The sequence below is a fragment of the Maylandia zebra genome, linkage group LG9 (assembly GCF_041146795.1).
Source record: "Maylandia zebra isolate NMK-2024a linkage group LG9, Mzebra_GT3a, whole genome shotgun sequence".
NCBI classification, from domain to species: domain Eukaryota; kingdom Metazoa; phylum Chordata; class Actinopteri; order Cichliformes; family Cichlidae; genus Maylandia; species Maylandia zebra.
Window position 1 is genome coordinate 16003718 of NC_135175.1, and position 23262 is coordinate 16026979.

Below are 23262 nucleotides of genomic sequence, written 5' to 3' on the forward strand. Positions count from 1 at the left end.
TTAAAATTATTAAAAAACGGTCTCGACCAGAGCTTGAGCTTTTGTTCCCTGTCTGTACTGTAGCTAAACCACAAAGCAATGTCCAGAGGTGAGTCAGCCCCGCTCTCTTTCATCTACACATGCACTAAAGCGCCCCTGTCAGAAGTGCTCTCAGTGCATACACACCTGACACCTTCTCCCAGCCGCGATGAAGACACACAGCACGCTCGCACTCCAGATGCTGATGCGGAGACACAAAGAAAGGAAACAGCCTTCTGTGCCTCACACCCAAAGCTTGAGCTGATGTTGCTTGACACAGTCAAAACAAAGCTCGGTGTTCCTTCACCGCTACGTTAAGCATCGAGGATGGTGTGTCAGACCTTACCTGCTTCCTGTTTAAAGGCTCCATGGAAACACGTAGTGACGAAGCCACCTGGTCAGTGTCAGCAGAAGTCAGTATGAGACAGATAACAGGGGAAGGGGAAATGGGGAATAAAGGAACACCAGATCCTCATACCGTTTCCCTTTAGTGAACCGCTGTCTGTATTTACCAGCATTACTTTGATCTAAAGCAGCACCATGCTGTATGTTGTCGGTCCCTGCTAGATTTTTCCACAATGCTGCTCTTTGGACTTAATTTAGACAATATGGCATTGTACTAAACCCTCACATGGAGTGTTAATCACCCTGGATTAAAGTGCTTCTGGGACACATGTGAGAGGTAATTCTCAGAAATATTTCTCTGATAATGAACCTGTTTCTTATTTTTTATTTTATTTTTTGAGCTCTAGTGTTGTCAGATGTAGCACATTGAGGCTAGAGAAACACAAGATGCCTCCGGGGGATTTTCTTTAAGCTGCTTGTGCATTTTAAGAAGTTACATACATAAAATGTATTCCTAGTGTCAGCCTATTATTTATTGATAACTAAAGCTGTCCCATGTATTCATATTTTGTATTTTGTAAGCTTGATAATAATAATAATAACAATGATAATAATAGATTCGGGAACATAATCTAGAAATTGTGGCTGATTTAAATGACAGTTGATTATGTAACGTGTCACTCTGTGCTTTTGAAGAAAGTGAAATATTGTACAATAGATACACAAGTTCTCCCAGAGTGACTCCAGTGGTGCTGTTCTTTGGCTGAATCCAACAACTGGGGAAATCCCAATGATCAAGTCTAAAAAGCTGCTAGCTGATTTGCAGTATCTGCAATTAATTTACTTCCATTTTTGTGAAAAACTGTAAACAATCACGGTGATAAAAGTAGGGCACTGCAGCACAAGTGCAACGCAGAAGGAGAAGCAGAATGCGCGCATGTTTTTTTTTCAGCCTTCCCCCAAATTGAGGCCACACTTTTAAGGTCAGCAGAGTGCGAGGAAGTGCAGCGGGTTGCAGAATGTTGCTGGCACTTAGCTTGGCGCACTTCTGAACCTCGTAGACGTCTGTGGCAAGGTCACCGCAGGAAGCATAAATGGGAGTTGATGGCTCCGTTGTTCCGTGTCATCCGACGTGCTCGCCACCATATTTTTTTTTCAGGGACGGCACTACTGAGTGCAGCTGACGTCGTATGTGAAGAAAGGAGGAAGGCGATGTTGAAAACGTGTGCGTGTGTGTGTAGGGGGGGGCAAAAAATAGAGCCGAGGTTGATGTTATTAAGACACAAGCTTCAGTTAGCCCACACAATGTGACGATGGGAAATAATTGAGGCATCTCCCATTTTAAACCTGAGACAGCTTTTCACGCTAGCCTTCACAAACACACATCCTTGAGCCTTACGCCGTGCGAGTGCAAGTTTTTCAAATCTCCCCTTTCAAATGCAAAGGGATAATGGAAGCTGGTGATGCGAGGGCCAGAGTTGTCCTGATTCTCCGCTCATCCTTTTTCTACTAGAGACTTTCTTTCTTTTCTTTTTTTTACTTTGGGAATGCATTGTTTTACTGCAAATTATAACCATAAAAAGCCTCTGATCCCCCATTCTGTTAAATTAATAGAATTACGCAAAAAATGTAATGATAGCAATTAAGTCTTGAAAATGCAAATTTTATAGTCAAGGACGATTACCTCATTTATAGCATGTGCTGGAATGATGCCAGACGAAGGTAATTTAGATCCGGGTTGCTCACGGTTACATCATGATGAATATGAGGCGAATGGGGCCTCATCGCGTACCTCCAGTCACCCAACTCTCAATCAAACGAAGAGGCGGCGGGTGGGGGAGTTCTAGGGGATGAGGCGTACGTATGCTGTTAGGGACAGCTCTCCCCCAAGAAAGAAAGACATACATCAGGAGTAAATGGGACTGAAGGAGGTTATTCTACAGGTATTTCTCAAAGATTCTTTTTATGTCTGTGTGTGTGTCTGTGGCATTTAAAAGGGCACTACGCACTGACCATAGGTTTTAAAGTGTCTGCTCTTGACTTCCGTGACTTTACAAATATTATGCATTCCAGCAACTTCCCACCAAGAGAAACAGTAATGCACTTTACAACCAATCTTGACATTTTAGACCAGGCTTTGATGGAAGCATCTCAGATGACAGCGAATGTCCTGTTAACCTCATAACGTTTATTGTCCCAAATTAAAAAGTCACATCAAAAGTCCGCTCACAAATGACATTTAAATGCACAGGTTTTTGAACGATAACTGCATTTGGCTGAGCAAAATACTCACATTAGTTAATTATTCGAGAAGGCACCTGTGAATGGCATGAATCTTTTATGGTGTGTGCGGGTGGGAGGGTGGGGGGGTCTGCCTGGTGTCACGATCTCTAATAGCTTAACATTTCACTTTAGCACTCCCTCGCTAGGGCAGTATAACCCAGGTCTGCCCTAATCAAAAAAATGCTTTACATGCTAGAGTGTGATGCTAACTTGAGTCCAAATCATGGGTGCTATTTTTGTTGTTGTTGTTTTTTTAATAAATCCTGAATTACTGTCTGTCTGCCACTGCTTTAATCACTGTGGAGGATAACTGATCGCCATGAAAATCAAGAAAAAGATCATTTTGCTTTGGTGGTTTCAGTCGTATTTTCAAATATACTGATTTAGTTTGAGATCACCTCTAGGGAGAGACAATAGGGTAAAAAAAAAAGAAAAACGCCAAGATAAAATAAGAGAAATAGCACAAATATCCCTCCTGTTTCTTTTAAAACTGGAAAGCCATTTAACTAACATTTCACCCAGGCCTGGCTATTACACAGTCTATTGACACACATTGCACCCGGGCTGGACTCATTCTCAACCCCATCCATCGGTCACACAGAATGTCCCCTGGTAGGCAGAGGCCTGCGACGTTAATGGAAATGGGGCGATGCTGGGAGCATAGAGCCTGGAGAAGCCTGGATGATCCCTCAGGCCATGGCTGCCACGGGATGAAATAGAGAGACTATTACAGCAGAGTTGTAAAGCCCCACACGCTCCACGCACTATCATAATAGAATATTGATTCTATCAGATGCCAGGCCCCAGCCTGTCCCCGCAATGAAGAAAAGAGCACTAAAGGTCACTGTGCAAAAGAACAGTGTGGGGGAAGAGAGACAGAAGAGCAGAGAGGCAGAGTGGACAGGAAAGAACGAGTGGACTGCTGCTGATGCGATGCTGCATTTGTCCAATAACAGAACTTATAATGCTGGAGGCTCCGAGCTATAACTGTTCGAAAAAAGTGTAACGGCAAATATATATATATATATTGTTCCCAAGCATGTATGAATAAAGTTAAATAAATCTGAACTTCATTTCTGTTGTTCAATTAAACTTCTTTTTCCACTATTTTTTACTTTTTTTTTGCATTGCTGCATCTGTCTCCACAGCCATAAGTAACAGGGAAGCAATTTCAACCATTAATTGTTGATCAAGGCGGTTGGGAAAAGCGCCAAAGGAAAAGGATGACAAATAAGCGCCCACCACGCGAACAGCAGTACAAATTACACCACAAGCAGGAGACGTTTATGCTTGATTGGAGCAATTTAATGTTTTCTTACAAAAAAAAGCCCACAAATCCTGGGAGGACAGTTAAGGAAATGACTTTTTAATCATCCAAGGAGCCGCTGCGCCTTGTATCTCCTGATGGCCCCATATTGAAGACTTGAAGCCATTAGGAGAAGGACTTCATTGGTAGAAGCTGTTGTTAGCAACAGTTGGGCTTTTTAGGGATGAACTAGTCCAAACTGAAGAGCGCCTGGGATGAAACACTGGAAACATCTGATGTGCATTTCTTTTTTTCTTTATAAATAATGGTTTTAAAAATTCTGTTCTTTGTTCAGGCCGCTTGCTGCGTACATACGCGTCGATAATATATGTTTTATAAGATTCGACACAGCTGCAAATCTACTCCCATTAAATTATAATTTATGGAGTATAGATTTAATTGGGCTCTAAGGCTTTTAGGAGAAACCCAAAACACAGTTTTACTAAAACAGCACAAAGTTTTGCACCCTGCCTACAACCATCCCACTCTGTAACTCTGCGAGTCAGGAGAGGCGTATGCTTAACAGTGCCACTGTGCATTAGGAGATTGACTAATCTTTGCTGTGACATTATGGCCTGTATACAAACTTCATGATGAATTCTGTTTTTCCTGGCCCTTGGAAAATATATTCATGAAATTTCAATGTCCGATGAGACAAGTCATCTTTTAACCAGAGCTTGACTGTGACATTCCATTCCTCATTTCTTTACCAGGCAAGGCTTTATTTTAGTCAAATAAATATCCATTTTTCTTGCTGTATTTCTTTTTTTCCTTCTCCCCAATTCACAGACGTCCCCGGTAATTGAACAGTAGTTGTTGTCGAGAGGCCCCAGCAAATGAAACTGCCATTGTAGCATCAAAAAGAATCAATTTGATGAGTCTTGTATATACTCCCATACTAAGTAATGCGATATTGATTTGCCACTCTGATGTAGTACTCCTCTCCTGCACCAGAATGATTATTGGCTTTTGACAAATTCCAGCACAATCTTTTATTCCCGCCCTCCTCGCTCTGCCCAGCCACCTCCTTTGTCTCAAAGTCCTCGGCACCAGTGCTACACGGCAGCCTGTCTTTCCGTGTGTTTGTAGCACACTCGGACAATAAAAGACGACTTCCTTTATTTCTTCTATCCTTTATTGCTAAACAACAGTGGGAATACAATTTGACCCAATCAGTCTGCATCAAACCATTTTACACGCAGCTCAATTTGCATCTAAAAGACATCCAATTTCATCTCCTTTGCTTTCCTTCACCTTCGCACACAAGCCTGCACGCACACACGCGCACCTTTAAGTTATTATGTTTCACAGTGTTGTGAGGTGTTGTGGATGGTAGCTCTGAAAAACTAATACATTATTTAAATCCAAATCACCCTCCCCTGTCCAGCTACGTTATGGATGACAATAATGCTGCCAGCCCACAATTCACTGCCGCCACACCCCCACCTCTCTTTGCGCACTCTTTCTTTTACTCTTCACAACTTCTTGTGATGCCCCCCCCCCTTCCTGAATCAAAGGGATGCCAAGGACCGAGACAGTCATATAGAAGGAGTGATGGCTGGGCAGTGAAATGAGCGGATAAGAGCTGATAGATGGACGAGGAAGGGGATTGATGGCATTCAGGTGCGGAGAGGTGAAGGAGGGAAGGAAAATGATAGATGAGCGATGGGTGCTGGGGTGGAGGGTTGAAGAGGGTGTGTGTGTTGGGGAAAGATGAAAAGATGGCAAGCCTCAACGCCAGGTCAGTCTGTATTGATTAATGTGTACATAATAAAGAAAGTGAGACACCTGGGTGAGGCCACGGTTCACTCGGTGTCTGCTTTAACAAGAAGTGTACTGTATGCGTGTGCGAGCGCGCGTTTAAGATCTGAGACCGCTAAATATGCCGATGCCTGCATTTTACTCCCAGAAATGCCAAAGGGTGTCTACAGAAATGAATAAATGAACAAGTACAGTATCTGTGCGTGTGCACCTGGGCATGCGTCTTTTTGTGTGGCGCATTTAGCTGTGTGCGTGTGTGTGTTCGTGCATGCTGCAGGCTGCATTCCCTATGCGCTGTGCATGAAAACACTTCACACACATGCACACACGCATACAACAAGGGCCTGCTCATGGAAAAATCAATTTGATGGTGATAGAAATATGCTTGAATTTGATAGATTGATCTGAGCTCCACAGAGAATCTGTCCGAAGCCAAATAATGGTTAGGAGCCAGTGACCTCGAGATCTCTGCAGAAAACAATAATTATGACCACACTGTATATGCCTGGAATAAGCATAAAGGCGTGAAAGATGAACACTAATGTTACAAATATTGTGTTTCAGCATAAAACAAAAACCTGGAACTTTCAACAATAATTGCATTCACACTGTCAACACTTCTGTTTTCTTCTCAAATATGTGTCTTCTGGTACGCATCATTTACCCTAGTTAACTATTTCCTGGCCACCTAATGATTCTCACTAAACTTGGTCACTTAAAGACAACAAACCCCTGTTACTGTAGTAAACTTAGAGTGCTGTGAGTACTTTTCGAATGCATAAATTCGTAGGCGGACGTCAATAGATTATACAAATATTGCCTAAAGTAAAATGTTTTACAGAGGTATCAATAATGAACACACATGAAACAAATAAAACACAAAAACCACACAAAAGCCTGAACAGATGAGTTTTAAGCTCCTATAGAGTCAGGGGTGAGAAGAATGGATGGTAAGCCGGTTTGGACTGTACAGTATCCTCAGTTTTTAGACGGGTAAGTGCAATCACAAGAATGGCTCTGAGCATAAATAAAGATATAAAAAGAATTAAGAAACAAAACAAAATAAAAGACAAATATTATTTTATAGATTAAACTAAACTGAAAAAATAAATGTCACAAAACCCAGATTCAAATGCATCATGTTCAGCATGCAGACATTTATGGTAATGCCTGTGTCCAACTTCTTCTTGGCAAATGCATTAACTGAGGCGAGTAAGACAGACTGATGGTGTGAAGCCAAAGCATGCTGGAGGTCCTGTGGGTAGCACAGAATTAACTGGTCCAGCCCTATTGTCAGGAACAGCCTAATGAAAATAAAGTTTCTCAAATATATTCTGCCATTTTTTTTTCCAATTATGTTACAGGAGCCAAAGGTTTTCCATATGAAAAACATTTCCAGGCTCAGACTGAGTCCTTTAAGTGTTTTGGTGGAGAATATGATATTAAATTGCCCAAGTCTAATTTTTTAAGTAGCTGTTCATAATTGCAAATGAAAAAATATGCTAACATGTGACCTGGTCTTTTTCTCTCAAGGCTGGATCTGCCAACAGAAAAATCTTAATATTACCTACCAAGCCTAACATCAGCACAGCCACTTTTTGAGTGATGAGTCTCCTACAGGAACCAACAGCTGTATGTGCAAATCATGCATATAAATCAATTACCGGGGCCCTATGTACTTTAAATGCACCCATTAATTAAGCAATGTCAGACACAATGAACCGTGAAGTTCATTACATTTTTAGCATTCAAACCCAGGATTATTTGAAGAGTGCATGAGAGAGAGGGAGACGGGTTTACCTAATGATTAGCCCCATAGCTCAATGTCGGGCAGACGCCAGCGGAAATTTCAGGAAAGCTGTTGCAAGAGGAGACAGAACAGCAGTGAGCTGTCTCAGCAATCTACAAAACATGAAAGGGTTGATCAAAAGGAAGCCGGGAACAACAACAACAACAACTATGAGCTGTGCCCACTTTTTAAACTTTCAGCTCCAAAGAGCTTGATGCAACCGCTTAAACAACAATAGATCATCCAGTAGACGGTCAAGCTGCTGGATTGGAAAGCTGGATTGGAAAGAGACATACTTTACAGCCTCTTTTCCATTTTCTGAAGCTGTGCAAGCATCGCTCTGCACAAATGAAACACAAGACATACAGCAGCAGTCACTTTAGAAAGTATTCATATACCTTAACTTTTGTTTTTAAAGAGTAAAACTGATATTTTTACTTACGGTGCACCCAAGAAACTATAATGATGCTAAAAATGATTCAAAATCTCTTAGTTTCCACACTTAGAAGCCCATTTGGTAACAAACACAGTCCTGCTGAGGTGATAGTGTAACGTATGAGCCAGATGATAATCACCAGATCTGGTCTCGGGAGTTCTGACCAAAATTTCTGACTGATCAAATATGCTGTCAGGTTTATTCACATGTGGTTTGGCAAACTACATGCAGACATATCAAGATAATTTATACACACACAGTAAATCATGCAATTGTGTTAAACTGAAGTACTTCATAGAAGCAGCAGAGTTGTCTTAATCGGGAAATTGAACAACACAAGGTTTCCTTTTAGGTTTCCTTATAGCTATGGAGACATCCAGGTGTCGTGTACCTGTAGCGTTTGTGAGTGCCTTGCGTGCATTTGTGTGTTTTTTGTGAACTGTGTTGCCAGGCTGTAGTTTGGTTCAAGTTGCTATGAGATGACAGCAGAAATGGTGGTAGTGGTGGTGGTGGTGGTGAGGGTGGGGGGGGAGCTCATAGAGAAGAATCTGGGCCCAGCTGCCTGGCATTAAGCAATGACCTCTGCATAATGAAAGATGGCAACAACATTTCCCACTCATTACAAGGTTCCACACTGTGACAAGATTTGCATATTCATATATTTTTCCCTTCACCACCCCACCTCCTCCCCCCCCCTTTCTTTTTTTTTTTCTTTCCCCCCCACTGCAAATTATTTTTCCTGTGAGCAGGACATCTGCCTCCCCGACACTGCTCTGGAAGAGGAAAAATAAATAAATATGTGTGTGTAGAGAGGCACATGATCTATCCAGATGCCACAGAAATATGGCACGATGTTGACATCGTCACATACCCCAACCGTGTGGATTTTCCACAGCTTAAGCACCAGGGAATCCTTTTCGGGGTCAGCGGAGAAGAATACAGCCTGAGCATAAAAACCTGACAGAGGTCTGGAGTGTATATCTGTTTTGCATAATATTGTTCTTCCACAGTGGCACGAATGCTGCCATCGCACTGGTGTTGAGGTTTTACGGAGACCCTACTAAATTCATTTGACAAGAGGATCAGCGGACTTGCTGCTAAAGCTAGATCGCTATGCCTTGTATCTGATTTGGCACAATCTAAAGCAGAGGGATGCTTTCTTTAAAAATAACACATGAAATAATAGATAAAATAACGTAGCACACCCTTCTGACTCTAATGGTGCACACTCTATAAAAAAGTTTTGGATTTTAAGAAGTGTGTGCCAAGCAGTGCAGAGAAATACAAGATTTGGATTAACACTCGATCACTCTCTATGGTCTCAGACCTTCTTAAGGTCCCAAAGCAACAAGCTCTTCCACTCTTTACAAGACATAATACAATTTCAATATCAAACAAAGCGATGCCATAAATGGGGTTGTGCAAATAGAGAATCCAGGCGTGTATGCCAAAGACTAAAGGTAGAAAATTCCTCATCAAAAGAAATGCTCGGTTGCCTTAAAAACAGGTTTGAAAAGAAGAAAAAAAAGTAGGAATTTGAATCCCTTTTATTTAGTTGAGCAACTTTAATTCAAATGAATCAGGCTGAGCTGCACCCGCCAACCCTGCCCGAAGAGTTGCCGATCTCAACGTGCAGCATAACGATCACGGCAGCACTTCTGAATACAAACTGTTTTATGTGAATACCTCAAGCTGAGGGCTACATAAATATAGAATTAGACAAAGTGTTATTTTTTCTTTTTATGTTTTATTTTCCCCCCTCTGTTCTCACTCTCCAGCAACATCCCCAGGTTGGGTTGGCTGCAAGCAGATGCAGGCACTTACTTCAAAAAGTTGCTGCTCCCTTATGATAGCACTGCAAAAAGGTTTTCTTTTAACTTAAATCAGCAAATGTGTGTAGCAGAGACCTAGCGGCGTGTTTCTCTCCCCTCAGAAATAATTGCTCCCAGGGATCAATTTGAAATTTAAATCGCTGTGAAACGGTGTTTGTCATTAGCAATCAAATATTTGAACCGCTGAAATACCTTTGCCCCCTCCGTTTCTGCACCCTCTGCCCCTAGTTGGGAAAAGAAAATACTGCACGGGGCTTTGTTTTGATGATTGCGAACAGAAAAAGGTGATGGAGCTCCCAGAGAACATCACACGAAAGAGAAAGGAGGACAAAGAAGAGCCATTCATCAAATTTTCTCTATTTATATATGAAAAAAGAGAATAACGTGCCGAAGCAAACGAGAAAACAGGTGAAATGTGTCCATTATTTAGCTGCGATGACCTCAGACCAAGGTCATGTCACATATATACTATAGAACAAAGTAAGACAGAGGACACTGAGTAGGTCCGTGAAATGACGCAGGCAGCAAGGTAAGAAAATTAGAGAAAGAGCTTCCTGTCATCTCTGAAAAACAGCGTCTCTGTTTAATGTTCATTTCAGGGCTGATTGAATTGGTGGGTGTAGCACTGTCACCGTTAATGGAGCGATCTCTAATTAGCTCTGTAGGTTCTGGCTAGTGTCAAAGGCAGACAGAAGGGCAAGGTGCAACACTACTCTGACACATCCTGCGAATGCTGGAGGTACACTGTGATAAACAAATAGCTGACATTTGCATAAATTACAGATAACCTATCAACAAGTATGCCGATGTCTTCTAACTTCATTTTCTGTATTAAAAATGGACTTATGAGCCTTAAATTGCTTTCATTATTCTCCCTCTTTTATAGGGATGGAGAGGCCTCTTGTATGTGTGTGTGTGTCCATACGCACTGTGCACCGGGCCATAGGGGCAGGGCTGTGATGGTTTAAACATGGAGGTGAGGAGCAACTTCAAGGCAAAAGTAAGGTGTGTTCGCGATAATGATGGGCCGCAAACGGGCGCTATCGCCATTCAGCAAGACCCAGAAGTTGATCTATAATGGCTGCCCATAAAGGAGAATCATCATCAATGAAAATGACAGGTTATTAAGATCCGATTTTAGGGGGGTGGCAGGGGGTGCTATGGCTTTAGTATGATAGGTTAGCTATCTATAAAACCTTTAAAGCCTGGCCCTCAATGACAGCAGTCCCGATCCTCATCTCCCTCCACCCTGTGCAGAGACACATGCTAATAAGCTCACAACCTTTAATTAAGCAATATGTGTAAGTAGGCGGCCATTACAGTCTGATTTGTGAGCCACTTCATTACACTAAGCACCGGCTAGCAGACACATATTCAATACAAATCAAGCTGGCCTGAATATTATCCTGCTTAATGTGGGGCCAATATTGATATTTTATCACTCGTGTTCTGATTAGTGACTTTAAGAATCTTCATATTTCATTGTGTTGAGGCAGTCCCCAGCACTTAACAACCTGTATCCATTAGAAGTGGTGGTGAAGTATTTATTTGCTTTATTAGGTCACAGATGGCTTATCAGTTCACATACACCATTTATGTTTACTTGCACAGGGTCTCAAGAGTGAAAAGTACAGTGCATTTCTCACTGTGATTCTTTGAAGTACTACACAATACACAGAACAGGGGGATGTTTTTTGTAACTACTAAAAAACAAACAGGTGATGAGAGCTGTTGTCAGATTAATAAACGCTGATTTTAACACAAAGAGCAGGAAAAGTAACATTCAGAATGCATAACTTCTGCAGTGCATTGCTAAATGATCAATAAGAGGACTCAGTGTTTATTCTCTCTTCCATCTGGTGTCATTGATTGAGGTCTTGTAGTGCAAAACTGGAGTCACACCTGTTTCCTCCTATTGGCTCAACACGATGGGACCCTAAGGGCAATGAAACGACTGATAAAACTGTGTCAATAACAGGTAGGTTTGCACAAGCAAGAGAGTCAAACGTGTGTGAGGTGAGGTGACTGGGACGACTGAATGTGCTGTAGTTGTGTGCTCTGAGTGTGACGAGCTAACTGTGAAAAACATATTTTTGTTACAGTGATAGAAATAACAGAGAGAGACACTCACGCCAGAATCGTTTCTTTCGTTTCCGTAGCTGGAGAGCGTCGCCTCCTTTGTCCTCCCTCTGTTTGTCAGAGCTCTGAGCCGGGCAGGGCACCGTGCTGGATGCGTTGTCGAGGCCTTCTATGTCACCCATCACCTTCAGAAAAAGAAAAAAAAAAACTCACCCAAAGCATGCTTAAATCAGCCAGGTAGCATAAACGAGAAAAGGTGACAAAAAAGAAATGAACAGCACAACAATGATAAACCCGACTGTTTCAGGAGCCCCCGCGGCCTGTAAACGTATCAAGCGTCACAAAGTGCAGGTTGAACTTGGATGACAGTGACTGAGATTGGCAGAAGAACTGCGATTTTCCTCGAGGCCTGCGAATAGTGTTGTCATGCACAGTCTCTTCCTCTGTCCCCGTGCTTAGAGTGAAGTTGGAGGAGAAGCAGAAATGGAGACTTTATATGACACACTACCTCTCGTCCCAGAGGGGAAACGGCTCTCACAACTCTGGGTTGGCCTACTTATATACAGTGATAGGAAATATAACTTAAATCTCACTGGTATAAGCAATTACAGAATGATGAACCACACATTTGTCAAAAAAAAGGCATATAAAAGAAGAGAATAATGTTTATCAGGTTGTGCTATACATCAAGTGGTCAGGCTGAAAATGCAGGCTGGCACAAAAGCACCCTATACATGAAACCGGTCTATATATTCAAAGTTTAGTTTTGCAAGTGTTGACAAAAAAATGTTTTCTTTTCTATTATTTATTTCATTTTAGCTCATTTTATTTTTTTATTTTTTCTAAAATTAGTATAAACTTGCTTGACAATTGCCTGTGGTGTACTTCAGGGAAGTCCTCCTATTAAACAGATATGACTGCCAGGGAGGCATTAATCTCCTCATGCAACATATAGTACATAGCCAAGGACATTCCCCTCCCTAATTCTTTTCCTCTGCCTCTCGTAGACACACGCGGCACATGAAACGACATCACACACACGCACGCACACAGAGAGCGCGCTCACTTCCTGTAAAAATCAAATTCATATTTCTGAGGGCTGCCGATGACCTCACGGCAAATGAAGCGCAGGTCTTCAGCTCCACAGCGGCAATCAAACATGCAGCAGAGTAATTACAAAAGAGGGGTAGGAGGGAGAATTGATGTGGTTTGTCAATTAATGTTGCTGCAAGGTGTTTTTTCAAAAGGTTAACTTCTTCATATTGTCTGCATGTTAAATTAGGTCAATATTGGTCCGGTGAAGAGTCGTCGTGTGCAGAAGGACAGTGGACTGAGCTGTGGGAAGGAAAACACACACACACACACATGCACACACACACACACAAACAGCTCTGTTAATGAGAGATGGTATATAATGATTATTATGAAACCTCTTCCCAACTTTGCATTGCTCTGCATCATTATTATCATATTTGTTTGCTTTGTCACTGTACTTGTAAAACTCCATAAGTCCAGCTGGGAAGGTAAACTAATAAATGTTATGGAGTTGAAACCGTATGTGTCTAAACTGCATAGCTTTGGTTTCTACAAACAGTTAAGTGCATTCCCAGAACAGGGAGAGAGAGAGAGGGGAGGGAAAAAAAAGCACAGCTGAAATTGCAGAAAAAAAAGTGTTTTTATTTATACAAGTCGCTGGAGATGCTCATCATCAGCGTTTTTTCCGAGCCATAAATAATTTGCAGAGAGAGGTAATATTCAAGCTGGCAGAGCCTTAGTTGTGCATCTTTAATGGAAGTTTTACAGAAGCTGAGCCAGTTCTTGCATATGCTGCTGCCTCCCATATGGAGGAAAGGAGACAAAAGGAGCACAGTTGGCTTGTCCTATCTTTTTATAAGTCCATCGACACTTAAATGTTAGCCCCGGAGAAAAAACGACACAGGGGGACATAAACCCACTGTGGTTTTAGGAGGGAAGATAATGACTTTGCCTGCATTAATTTCTTCATCAGCCATCTTGTTTCTCCAGACAGAGTGGTTATGAGTCCTTCTCTGAAGGTCCTAGGTTATATAGATGCATTTCCCTGCATAATTTTGGCCCTAACAGTTGTTGTCAGCAGTGCGTTTTGTGAGTCGGCAGCTGTGGAACATCTGTTTATAGGTAATGAGTGTTTGAAAAGCTACACCTCACTTTACCTTTAATGTCTTTTATTGGAGCACACTGATGGGAACGTAGCTTTAACTTTTTCTATTGTTGTGATTCAGCGATAAGATTCCTTCAACATGGTCCATATTACAGACACCTGCCTTGGGCAACAAACTGAACGAGAGCATATGATGGATCATTAATATTAACTTTCTTTAAACAGAATTCAATATGCAAGTCAATAAAGACTTGAGCATCAGTTAATTTTTACGACGCACCCACGATTTCAGCTTTCCTCCGTTTGGTCCTACGTGTCACCGAGGACGGAAACAGAGGAAAGAAAAGAATGGAGCTGTTTCAACAGTAGCTGAATAAACAACAGAAATAGGTTAGTTTCTCGTGACTCTCGCTCAGAAGTTCATTTTACAGCAAATCAAACAGTACACACCTAACTGTTTTGCTCCTTCCAAACGGTGTCTTACAGTGTCTATAGCTCAGGGCACTTCTTCTGGGACTTGCTTTTTAAAATGTGCATTTAGGCAAATCTTGAGTGTATATGTGTTGCGTTATGCAAAGCTACAGGCCCCTCGAGCTGTGGTCATGTTAGGCTAAGGGCGGAACAAGTCCTCCAGGGCACCGATGTCCAGGACGCTGCCTGAAAAAACAAAGGTTTTTAAAGGAAATGAGGCATCAGTCAATATTTCCACAATAAATGGAAACAGACTCCTTAAGTAGTAAGATTAGCTTTTAAGCTAACTGAGGCGGAGAATCGAGTACTGTCAGTACACAGTTTAATTAAGATAAATGCTTTTGTCACTGGTTGTGAAAATTTCACAAATAAAGAATCCATGCAACTGTAGTGTAACCACATCATCACATCTCAAAACATGTTTTTTACATAAAAAAACATGTTTTGAGATGTTTTATATATATATATATATATATATATATATATATATATATATATATATATATATATATATAATTTGTGCTGTTCTCATCTCTCAGCAGCAGTCACCTTACATTTTAAAGCCATTTTGTATATAGGACCCGGCTGCAGTGTGTATATCACTGCCAGAATTACATAAAGCACTAATAAAATCAGCTCAAGTGTTCTTCCAAGTGCTGGGGATGCCCTTTGGAGATTCTTAGATCTTGCCCTATACATAAAACCAGTCTATATATCCAGGGGATTAGTTTTGCATATGTAAAGAGGGGATCTGTTCTGAAAAGCAAAAGGAAGCGACAAAGTACTCTATTGGCAACTCCGCACATCGGCACTATCATACCCACCACTGGCGGGTGAAAGAGGATGCCATCAGCATGTCTTGCTGCTGGGGGTCCTTTGCCTGTGAAGTTGCAAGGAACAGACAGCAATACCCACGGGACATTGTGTGTGTGTGTGTGTGTGTGTGTGTGTGTGTGTGTGTGTAAGAGAGAGAGAAAAGGGATCAACAGAAAGATTATGAACAGCATGTGTCTGTGTGTGCATGTGTGTGTGTCTGTGCATGAGTGCGAGCCTGTTTTCCTGTTTTTCTGTGACACCTATCTTTCACTTACGGTGGCTTCTCTGACACTTCCTGCACTGTTTAAAGAATAGCATGTTGCCAGGTTGGGAATGAATTCTGTTTCTCTGAGTGAGCTAAGGCTGTGTCTGCCAAGGTTATTGGTGTAGTAAATTTGTGTGTTTATGCGAAGGGAGAGCGCTGAAGGTTTTGTGTGAACACTATAACTTATTTTTTTCACAGACAGAAAGGATATGTGAGTCGGTGTGTGCGCGGTTTTGTTGTTTGAAAAATCCTCCCAGATGTCTCATCTGCTATGCACAGGTCTAGAGGCTACGCACACACAAACAGACAGACAGTGTGACACCAGTAATAGATATACCATGCCATGTGTTTATTCACATAAGCGCTCCATCATTCAAATTATGATTGAGAGCTATTAGCGCACAACAGAGCCTCAGAGCTAATTGTTAGTGCGTATGACACCCTCTATCCTCACTCTGTTGACATTCAAAATATTAATTTTGTTGGGACGATCCAGGTTGTGAGGGGAGTGACAGAATGATTGAGGAAAGGAAAACATTCTTGCCACAGCAGCAGTCGTTAAGAAGTCCTACTTTTAATTAGGCAACAAGCTATGAATCAGCCGGTTACTCTGGCCTGTCTCTCTTACAAGTGCTTAGAGGACAGCAATCAATATTTTCCAATGTCACCGTGAGTCGTGACTTAAACCGATGTCCGGGACTTTATACAGAGCAGATCTTTGCACCCCAAAAATTCTAAATGATTGTTACCCACACACACGGAGACAGAGGAAATTGTTTTGTCGGCTAAATTTCGGCTTGTAGTTACGCTCACATGTTGAACTCAGTCATGATTTGTTTCTCGAAGCAAATCCTGTCATTTTCTGTTTGAAAAGAAGAAAGAATTTCAAATCTGCTTTAGCCCAAGGATAACAACAAAAAGAAAAGAATCATAGTTATTCACCCTTTCAGGCCACAGAGCTGTACTGTTGCCTCTCATTGTGCTGAAAGTAGAATAAAGAAATAGTTGCTGCATCCACTTCTGTCCTTTCCCATTCTTACTCTATTCAGAGGGAATAAACCAAGTGATGCAAGGGCCAGTGAAACAATCACACCCTCTGTCTTCTTCTTGCTCTCTCTTGCCCTCTTCCTTTAATTTCAACGTCAGTAAGTATTAAAAGAAAGAGTGAGGGAATAAGATAAAACAAACTAAAATGGTCTCAAACTGAATAAATATACAGATAAGCTTTATTAATATGATCTACATTAACAGATTTCTCTTTTAGTATGACGTAAATCCCAGCAACTCCACATCAAATCAAACACCCGTTGTCATGACGCCTTGTGAATAGGGGAGCAGCAAAGGTAGCTTTTTGTTTATTTACTGCTGATCTGAATGTAGATGAAGCAAAAAGCTTCAATTTTCAGGGAATACACAACTGTTTTTTTTAAATGATACAATTGTCTCATGTTTTGTCATTTGTACACCATCTGAAATTCTATCGCATTAGACCTTTAATTTGAATTGAAGTAAATCTTTGAACAAACAGGACAGAGCAACAGAAGAGGGAGCCCTGTTTCAGGTTTTAAAGGCATATAAATTCAGATCCAGTATAGATCACTATACAGTTTCATTTTGGAGCAAAGCAGGAAGCAACGTCTTCCAACAACAGACTCTTTTTTCCTTCTTGTTTCACATTTGCATAAATTGGAGACATGCAAATAAATTAAGACTTCAGTGTCATCTCCATTGATATCTCACCTCTATGATGGCTCCATCTGACTGTCGAAGAAAGTGCCTGTATATTTGTTTAAGCCCGCTGAGGTGCAGTGTGTAGACTGCCACGTGGGTGCTGGTCTCACCCTCTGGCATGTGCGCACCATCCCTATGGGACTCATCGCTGGGCACTGCAGAGTCTGACACGGGGTCCTCCGTTGTTAAGATATAGTCATACACGGCCACCTTTGAGAGGGAGATAAGAACATAAAGGCCAGCTAACAGCAGGAACACATGAGAAGATATAAAAACACAAAACAAATATGAACGCCGTTGTGTTAAACAGGAGCTAACAGAGTGCATGAGTACCACGTGGCATGTAAAGAGACCAGTTGTTTCTCTGTGTGTCCATATGCACATATTAGGGATTACACACCTGTAATGTACTGCCCTTCCCTATTAGGGTGAGGCATGGGGAGCAAGCGGCGCGTGTAACATGTTATGTAGGTCATGTAACTTGAAGTCATCCATGTGTGAAGATCATGGAAGCTCTCTTCCTCTCCGAGAGTGTCTGCTGGTAAAGTCTTGAACGTGTAATGGTCACAGATTGTATACGTCACTTCAACTGAAAGACCAGGTAGTAAAGCCACGAGCACCGCCCACCTAAATCTGGCTCACAGAGAGTCTTTAAATCAACTTTTTTCTTTCATATTCATAAACTGCGACTGTGACATTGCTGAATCAGTGACGCACTCTTTCTCTGCCTGTGTGTACGTGGCTGTACTTAAAGACATAATTTAAAGTCTAGCTCACAGCTACCGACCCAAAACAGTGAACATTACACGCACGTAAACTGAGCCACACACAGAGAGTCAAAAGAAGGAGGAAGTTTTTCAAGGTGACCCTCTAATTGGCGGCATAATTATGATTCGTCTAAAAATATGGGAAAAAAGGCAAACTCATTCAGAGGGCCGTGAGTGGCAGGGTCAAGCTGAAGGAGAAGTTTAATTTGGCGGTGTATCGATGTCACCTCAGACTTGGAAACGGTTAGCCAAACACAACTCTAGGCGCTTCACTGAGAAAACAGTGGGAGCTATTACCCCTCTTGTAATTAGAAGCCTAGTATAAACTGCAAAGCACACGACCCAAAGAGTGGAAAAAGACCTCAGAGTCGAAATGTCAACGGGTTATGAGTGCAGAAAATAAGACTAGCTAAAAACACTCAAAGAAGATGTGTGTGTGTATTGGGTGTGTATGCTAGGATGGATCTCTTCGATGCTAATTCAGATGCTCATTTGTGGAATCCCCTCAGCTGCCTTGCCTCCAGCCTGTCCTCGGCCCACACGAGAGGGAAACTGATTACCTGGATTTCTTTTGTGTTTAGCGCCCCTGCAAGGCAGCAATCAGTCTGTTTCGATAAGATGTTTACATCGATGTTGATATTCAGATTTTTATTGTTTTCATCTCTCTCTGAGTAAAAGCTACGTAGATCTCTTCCAATACCATGGTTCTCAGCGAGGTCAGGCTGCATTTTTAAGGTCATTCATTAGTCTTAAAAAACGGCTAAGAAAGCATCTTTTCCTCCTTTACTGGCCACAGGAAGTGTGCCTATGACTCAATTATGGCCCCTTTCCAGGATGTTTTAATCCAAGCTGTACAGTGGCGATAGAAACACCATGAATTCTGCCTCTGTGCTCTCAGTCACTTTGGTTAAACGCACCTGCTTGAATTCCCCCGGTATGGTGTGCTGCGTGTCTGTATTTTGGCTTGCATGAAAATGGATTTTTATTTATTTTTTTAAATGTTTGCCATGCCACCATCCTATGCTAATTAGCACGTGAAATCCAGTTGACAAGACGAGACAAAAGCTTGAAAAGGTGTTTGTGTGTTCGGTTTGGGTGATGCCATTTCATGCAATGCACCATGGCTCTCAAGAAGCATCATTGCTAAGACACAAAAAGGAAAGAGCATTAGAGGGCCTGTCTGCTCGACACTACTCTGTTCTGGTCTGTTGTGTTGTGTTATGGTGCTAGCCTGGCTTCTAGCCCTAGCTTGAGTGCTCCCTCCACTCCACCATTGTTCCATTTGATAGCACTAAGTGACTGATTTAGGTTCAATGCCTGCATGGAGCAGACAGGCCAGCTGTGGGTTAAGCAGATAGCATTCAAGTGAGCTAACCCAATTCAAACCCAATCAAGCCAGGATTTATCGTTGGGGTCTGTATTTAGAAATCTGATAGAGTCTGCATCAGTCCCTTGACTTGTATCAGGAGAGATGGGCCTTATTTCTTTTAGCGGAGGACTATAAACGGCAAACCATGTTTTCCAGCAGGGACATAAATTTCAGGATTTGTAGACATTACCGCAAATGCACATTGGGAATGGGAGGGAGGAGCAGGGGCACAGGAAGTGGGGATGGCACAGCTGCAGACGTGGCTCCATGGTTCGCAAATATAGTCTGTCTGTCTTTCTGGGAGAAGATGTGATTTCACACCTAGCGAATCATACCATACCACATATGAATGCAGAAGAAAAGCCATCAGTCTTTAAATACAAGCGCCTGTGGAAAGGTTCTCTTTAAAAAAAAAATCCAGTGTGACTTGTGATAAAATTTGACTGACCTGACAGTCATTTTTATTCAAGTGCGTGTGCAAATATAAAGTCTAGCAACAGATGGATTTGGATTACCTGTCACCGACAGCATGACGCTTTGTTGCTTTTTTAGTCTGAGGGCAAACAAAATAAAAAATAAACTGCGATCGGAGGCATCTATGGCTCAGAGATAAAAGTATAAATGCACTTCATTCTAAAAGGGTATTCTTTTGTGTTATATTTTAAGAGAGACCCATATTTATACCTAAAATAGGACTTGAACTTGCAAATAACAGCTAAAAAGAGGGCAGACAGAGAGACGCAGTTCCACTGGGTGACACATTTCTCTGGTAATGCGTGTCTGGGAAAGGTACACTGTATTTTATTTGTTTGTCTTACATGGCCTTCCCCATCATACACATATACATGTGACATCTTGCTCCATTTTGTGGCATGACACATGTAAACACCATGTCTAGATTTGATTGTTATGAAAAAAAAAACCTGTCATGTCGCTCCTGACAATCAAAACAGTTCCCAAATGTAACCCTGTAACCTTGTAATGAACTGATCAAAACACTGTGTCAGAGCAGGGACTAATCACGGGGCCTCAAGAGCAAGTTAAAAATCTCCCACGAATGTGGAAATCCACTATTTTGCAAGTGAGTTAATTACATGTATTAGATATTAAAATGTTATTTTTAAAATGATGGGTTTACTATACTAAACTGCACAAACTTGTTTATACTTATACTGTATGATGTACTTGTGCAGCCAGAGTGTGTGTACGTTTGCAACTAAAGGGAGGAGGAAAGGAGAACTTTCAATGAGCACACAAGCTGAGCTGGGCTGGCTACTGTCCAGAACAGGAGCCTAAGGCATGGGCACAAACAGGCTTGTCAGTCCCCCTGATCCCTTAATGATTGATCCAAACTAGATAGCCATCATTACCATTCATGCACTCTCTCTTCTCCAGACCTTCCTACCTTCGCCTAATTTTACCTCCCATTTGCACGTTTCCATGGACTAATTAAACATTTCCCTCCTCTCTTGCTCTCTCTGTCTCCCTACCTCTTTCTGTCTCACTCTGTGTCCAGTGGTATGAAAAATAATGCAGCACATTTTTGGCACGTTATTATGTATGAAATGTGAGGGGCATAATGTATTCCAGCCGGTTGGAGTTCTCTTAGACTCGTCTTGCTTGCATCGCCTTGCTTTACAGCCAGTGTGAATGCTATACCTCCCATTTCTGCTTCCCTTCTTAAAAGCTGCTGACCTTGCCTCCGTCCCGCCCGTCACCAACTCACGCCTACTCCGCAAGGGCTGGGGTTTTCTCCACTGCCGTGATCCTTTTGGTTTGTAGTTCTGTCCCACTTGGCTTTAATTTACAGTGGGAAAATAATTAGAATCTCACTTTTGCAAAGAATGGAGTGAAAATGTAAACAATGCTTCCCTGCGGGTGGGTGCTTCATCACTTTGACAGGTGCATTTGAATTTGCCTGGGTGGCGGACAGGCTTGGTTATTTATGTGTCAGTCGCACATGGAAGCCCCGGCTGCGGCTGCAGTTGGGACTCAGACTAGGGACGAGATTGAAACTCAGTGGAGAGGGTGATACGGGGTTTGGATTTTGGGAGACTACAGAGGATGTTGCTGGTTCTGGACCCGGTGCTCAGAACGGTGCTGTGGCTCCTGGCATTTTTGCACATCTTGCCAACCAAAGCAGTTACAGCACCGGTGCCCAACCTAGCACCGCTTCCATGAACTGTCACCACAAAAAGACTGCTGCCCAGCAATTCTGTTTGCATCCAACAAGTTTGCTTGGTCCAAATTCAGATCCACAGTCGTCAGTGGTTTGGGGATTACTGCAAGAAATTAATCAAAGAGTTGCAGATTCAGTCTGCAGATTCCACCCACCATGATTTTTTTTTACCATGTAAATTACCTCAAAAATATGCTGTCTAATATTTGTAATATTTGATTCTAAACCTGCTCGATCCATGCTGCTTCTTATAAGGTAGAAAGGCAGCAACAGCGCTGGCACCAAATCAGTGGGAAAGAAGTGTAGAAGAGAGGAGAGAAATATGGGAGTGAATCTGGATATATGGAGGAGATTTAAGGCCATAGTGGTAAGAGAACCAGTAATGGGGAGAGTAGTAGGACCTATGTTGGATTAAAGAGACTGATGTATGTCTGGAACTGTGTGTATGGATTACTGCTTTAATTTGCCCTATAGAGGTTTAGAAATAAAAAATAGAAGTCTGTGTACAGACTTGGTTTTGGGGTATCCTTAGCAAGTTACTTGGAGATTCTTACATAAGGAATATTTTGAGCACAAAGAAAGCTTTATGGAGTCACCTGGTTTTTAGCAGTCTTTCTGTAAATACATTTTACGCTGGGAACCAGATCAGAGTCATGTTGGCTGGAAATGCTGAACTGTGATATGATCCAAAAGGAAACATTTTAAGCGTTTCAGCAGATCCAGTGAAGCTTCATCTGGATCACTGCATTGCATTAAGTTTACGAAGTAGACTTTGTGTCATAGATAGATAGATCGATTATTTAGTGGTATTGAACATAGGTACTTACATTAAAGCGATATTTTGTTTTCACATTTTCACTGTACATTGAATTAGTGCTCATTGGTATTACCATTTAATACAAATTCATCCGTATACTTTATAACAAAAGGCAATCACATCTAAGGCAGTAAATGCAGTGGGTTAGCACAGACAGATCTGAAAGAAGCATCAGTGATTATTACCAAGTGAGAAAAGAGGTAGACATGGTTGCTTCTTTTGTCCACATGTACACACAAACAAACACACACACACACATACATACAGAGAGAGAGGAGAGAAACAGTAACACTCATATAAATACTAACACACACATACGACCATGCTCACAGACAGACAAAGCCCCACACAGTAAGGCAACGCATGCGTGCATCTCCAATGCCTGCGGGCGCTTAGGGCTATGCAGCAGGGAGTGGGGGGAGGCAGGGAGTAGTGGGTTGTGGGTTGATGGGGAGGAGGGTGTGTGTTGGGTGTGTGTGTGTGTGTGTACTGTGCATTGAGGCTCTCTAAGCTATAGAGGGTCAATCCCTCCTCTCCAACACCACCATCGTTTCTGTCAGAGCTGGCTTGGGTTCAAGGCCTGGTTGCTGAACACGGGGTTCATGTAACAGATACAGACAGAACGTAGAAACACAAACACACTGTCAACATGGACTCGTGGACACATGCACCACCAACATGTAATTATACATTGCATGCAGCACAACAATTTGAATTAATAAGTGCATATGCTGTGGTGCAGATGCACAGATGCATTGCACGTATGTCAGAGGCTAAATTGTACTAAAGCACAAGCTCATTCTCTGATATCACTTCATGCATTTATGAACATAATGTTGGAAATGTTACTGGAAAATC

General features: G+C 41.9%; 1 protein-coding gene across 1 annotated transcript in view; it reads right to left on the reverse strand.

Annotated features, from left to right (window-relative positions):
* Positions 1–10981: 10981 nt before the first annotated feature.
* Positions 10982–23262, reverse strand: part of ofcc1 (orofacial cleft 1 candidate 1) — an 83788-nt gene continuing 71507 nt past the window's right edge. The window contains exons 22-24 of the mRNA XM_076888075.1: positions 17282–17482; positions 11902–12034; positions 10982–11706 (exon numbers count right to left, since the gene is read on the reverse strand). Of these exons, the coding sequence (XP_076744190.1) occupies positions 11633–11706; positions 11902–12034; positions 17282–17482 (408 nt within the window). The 3' untranslated portion in view covers positions 10982–11632. The remainder of the gene's footprint in view (positions 11707–11901; positions 12035–17281; positions 17483–23262) is intronic.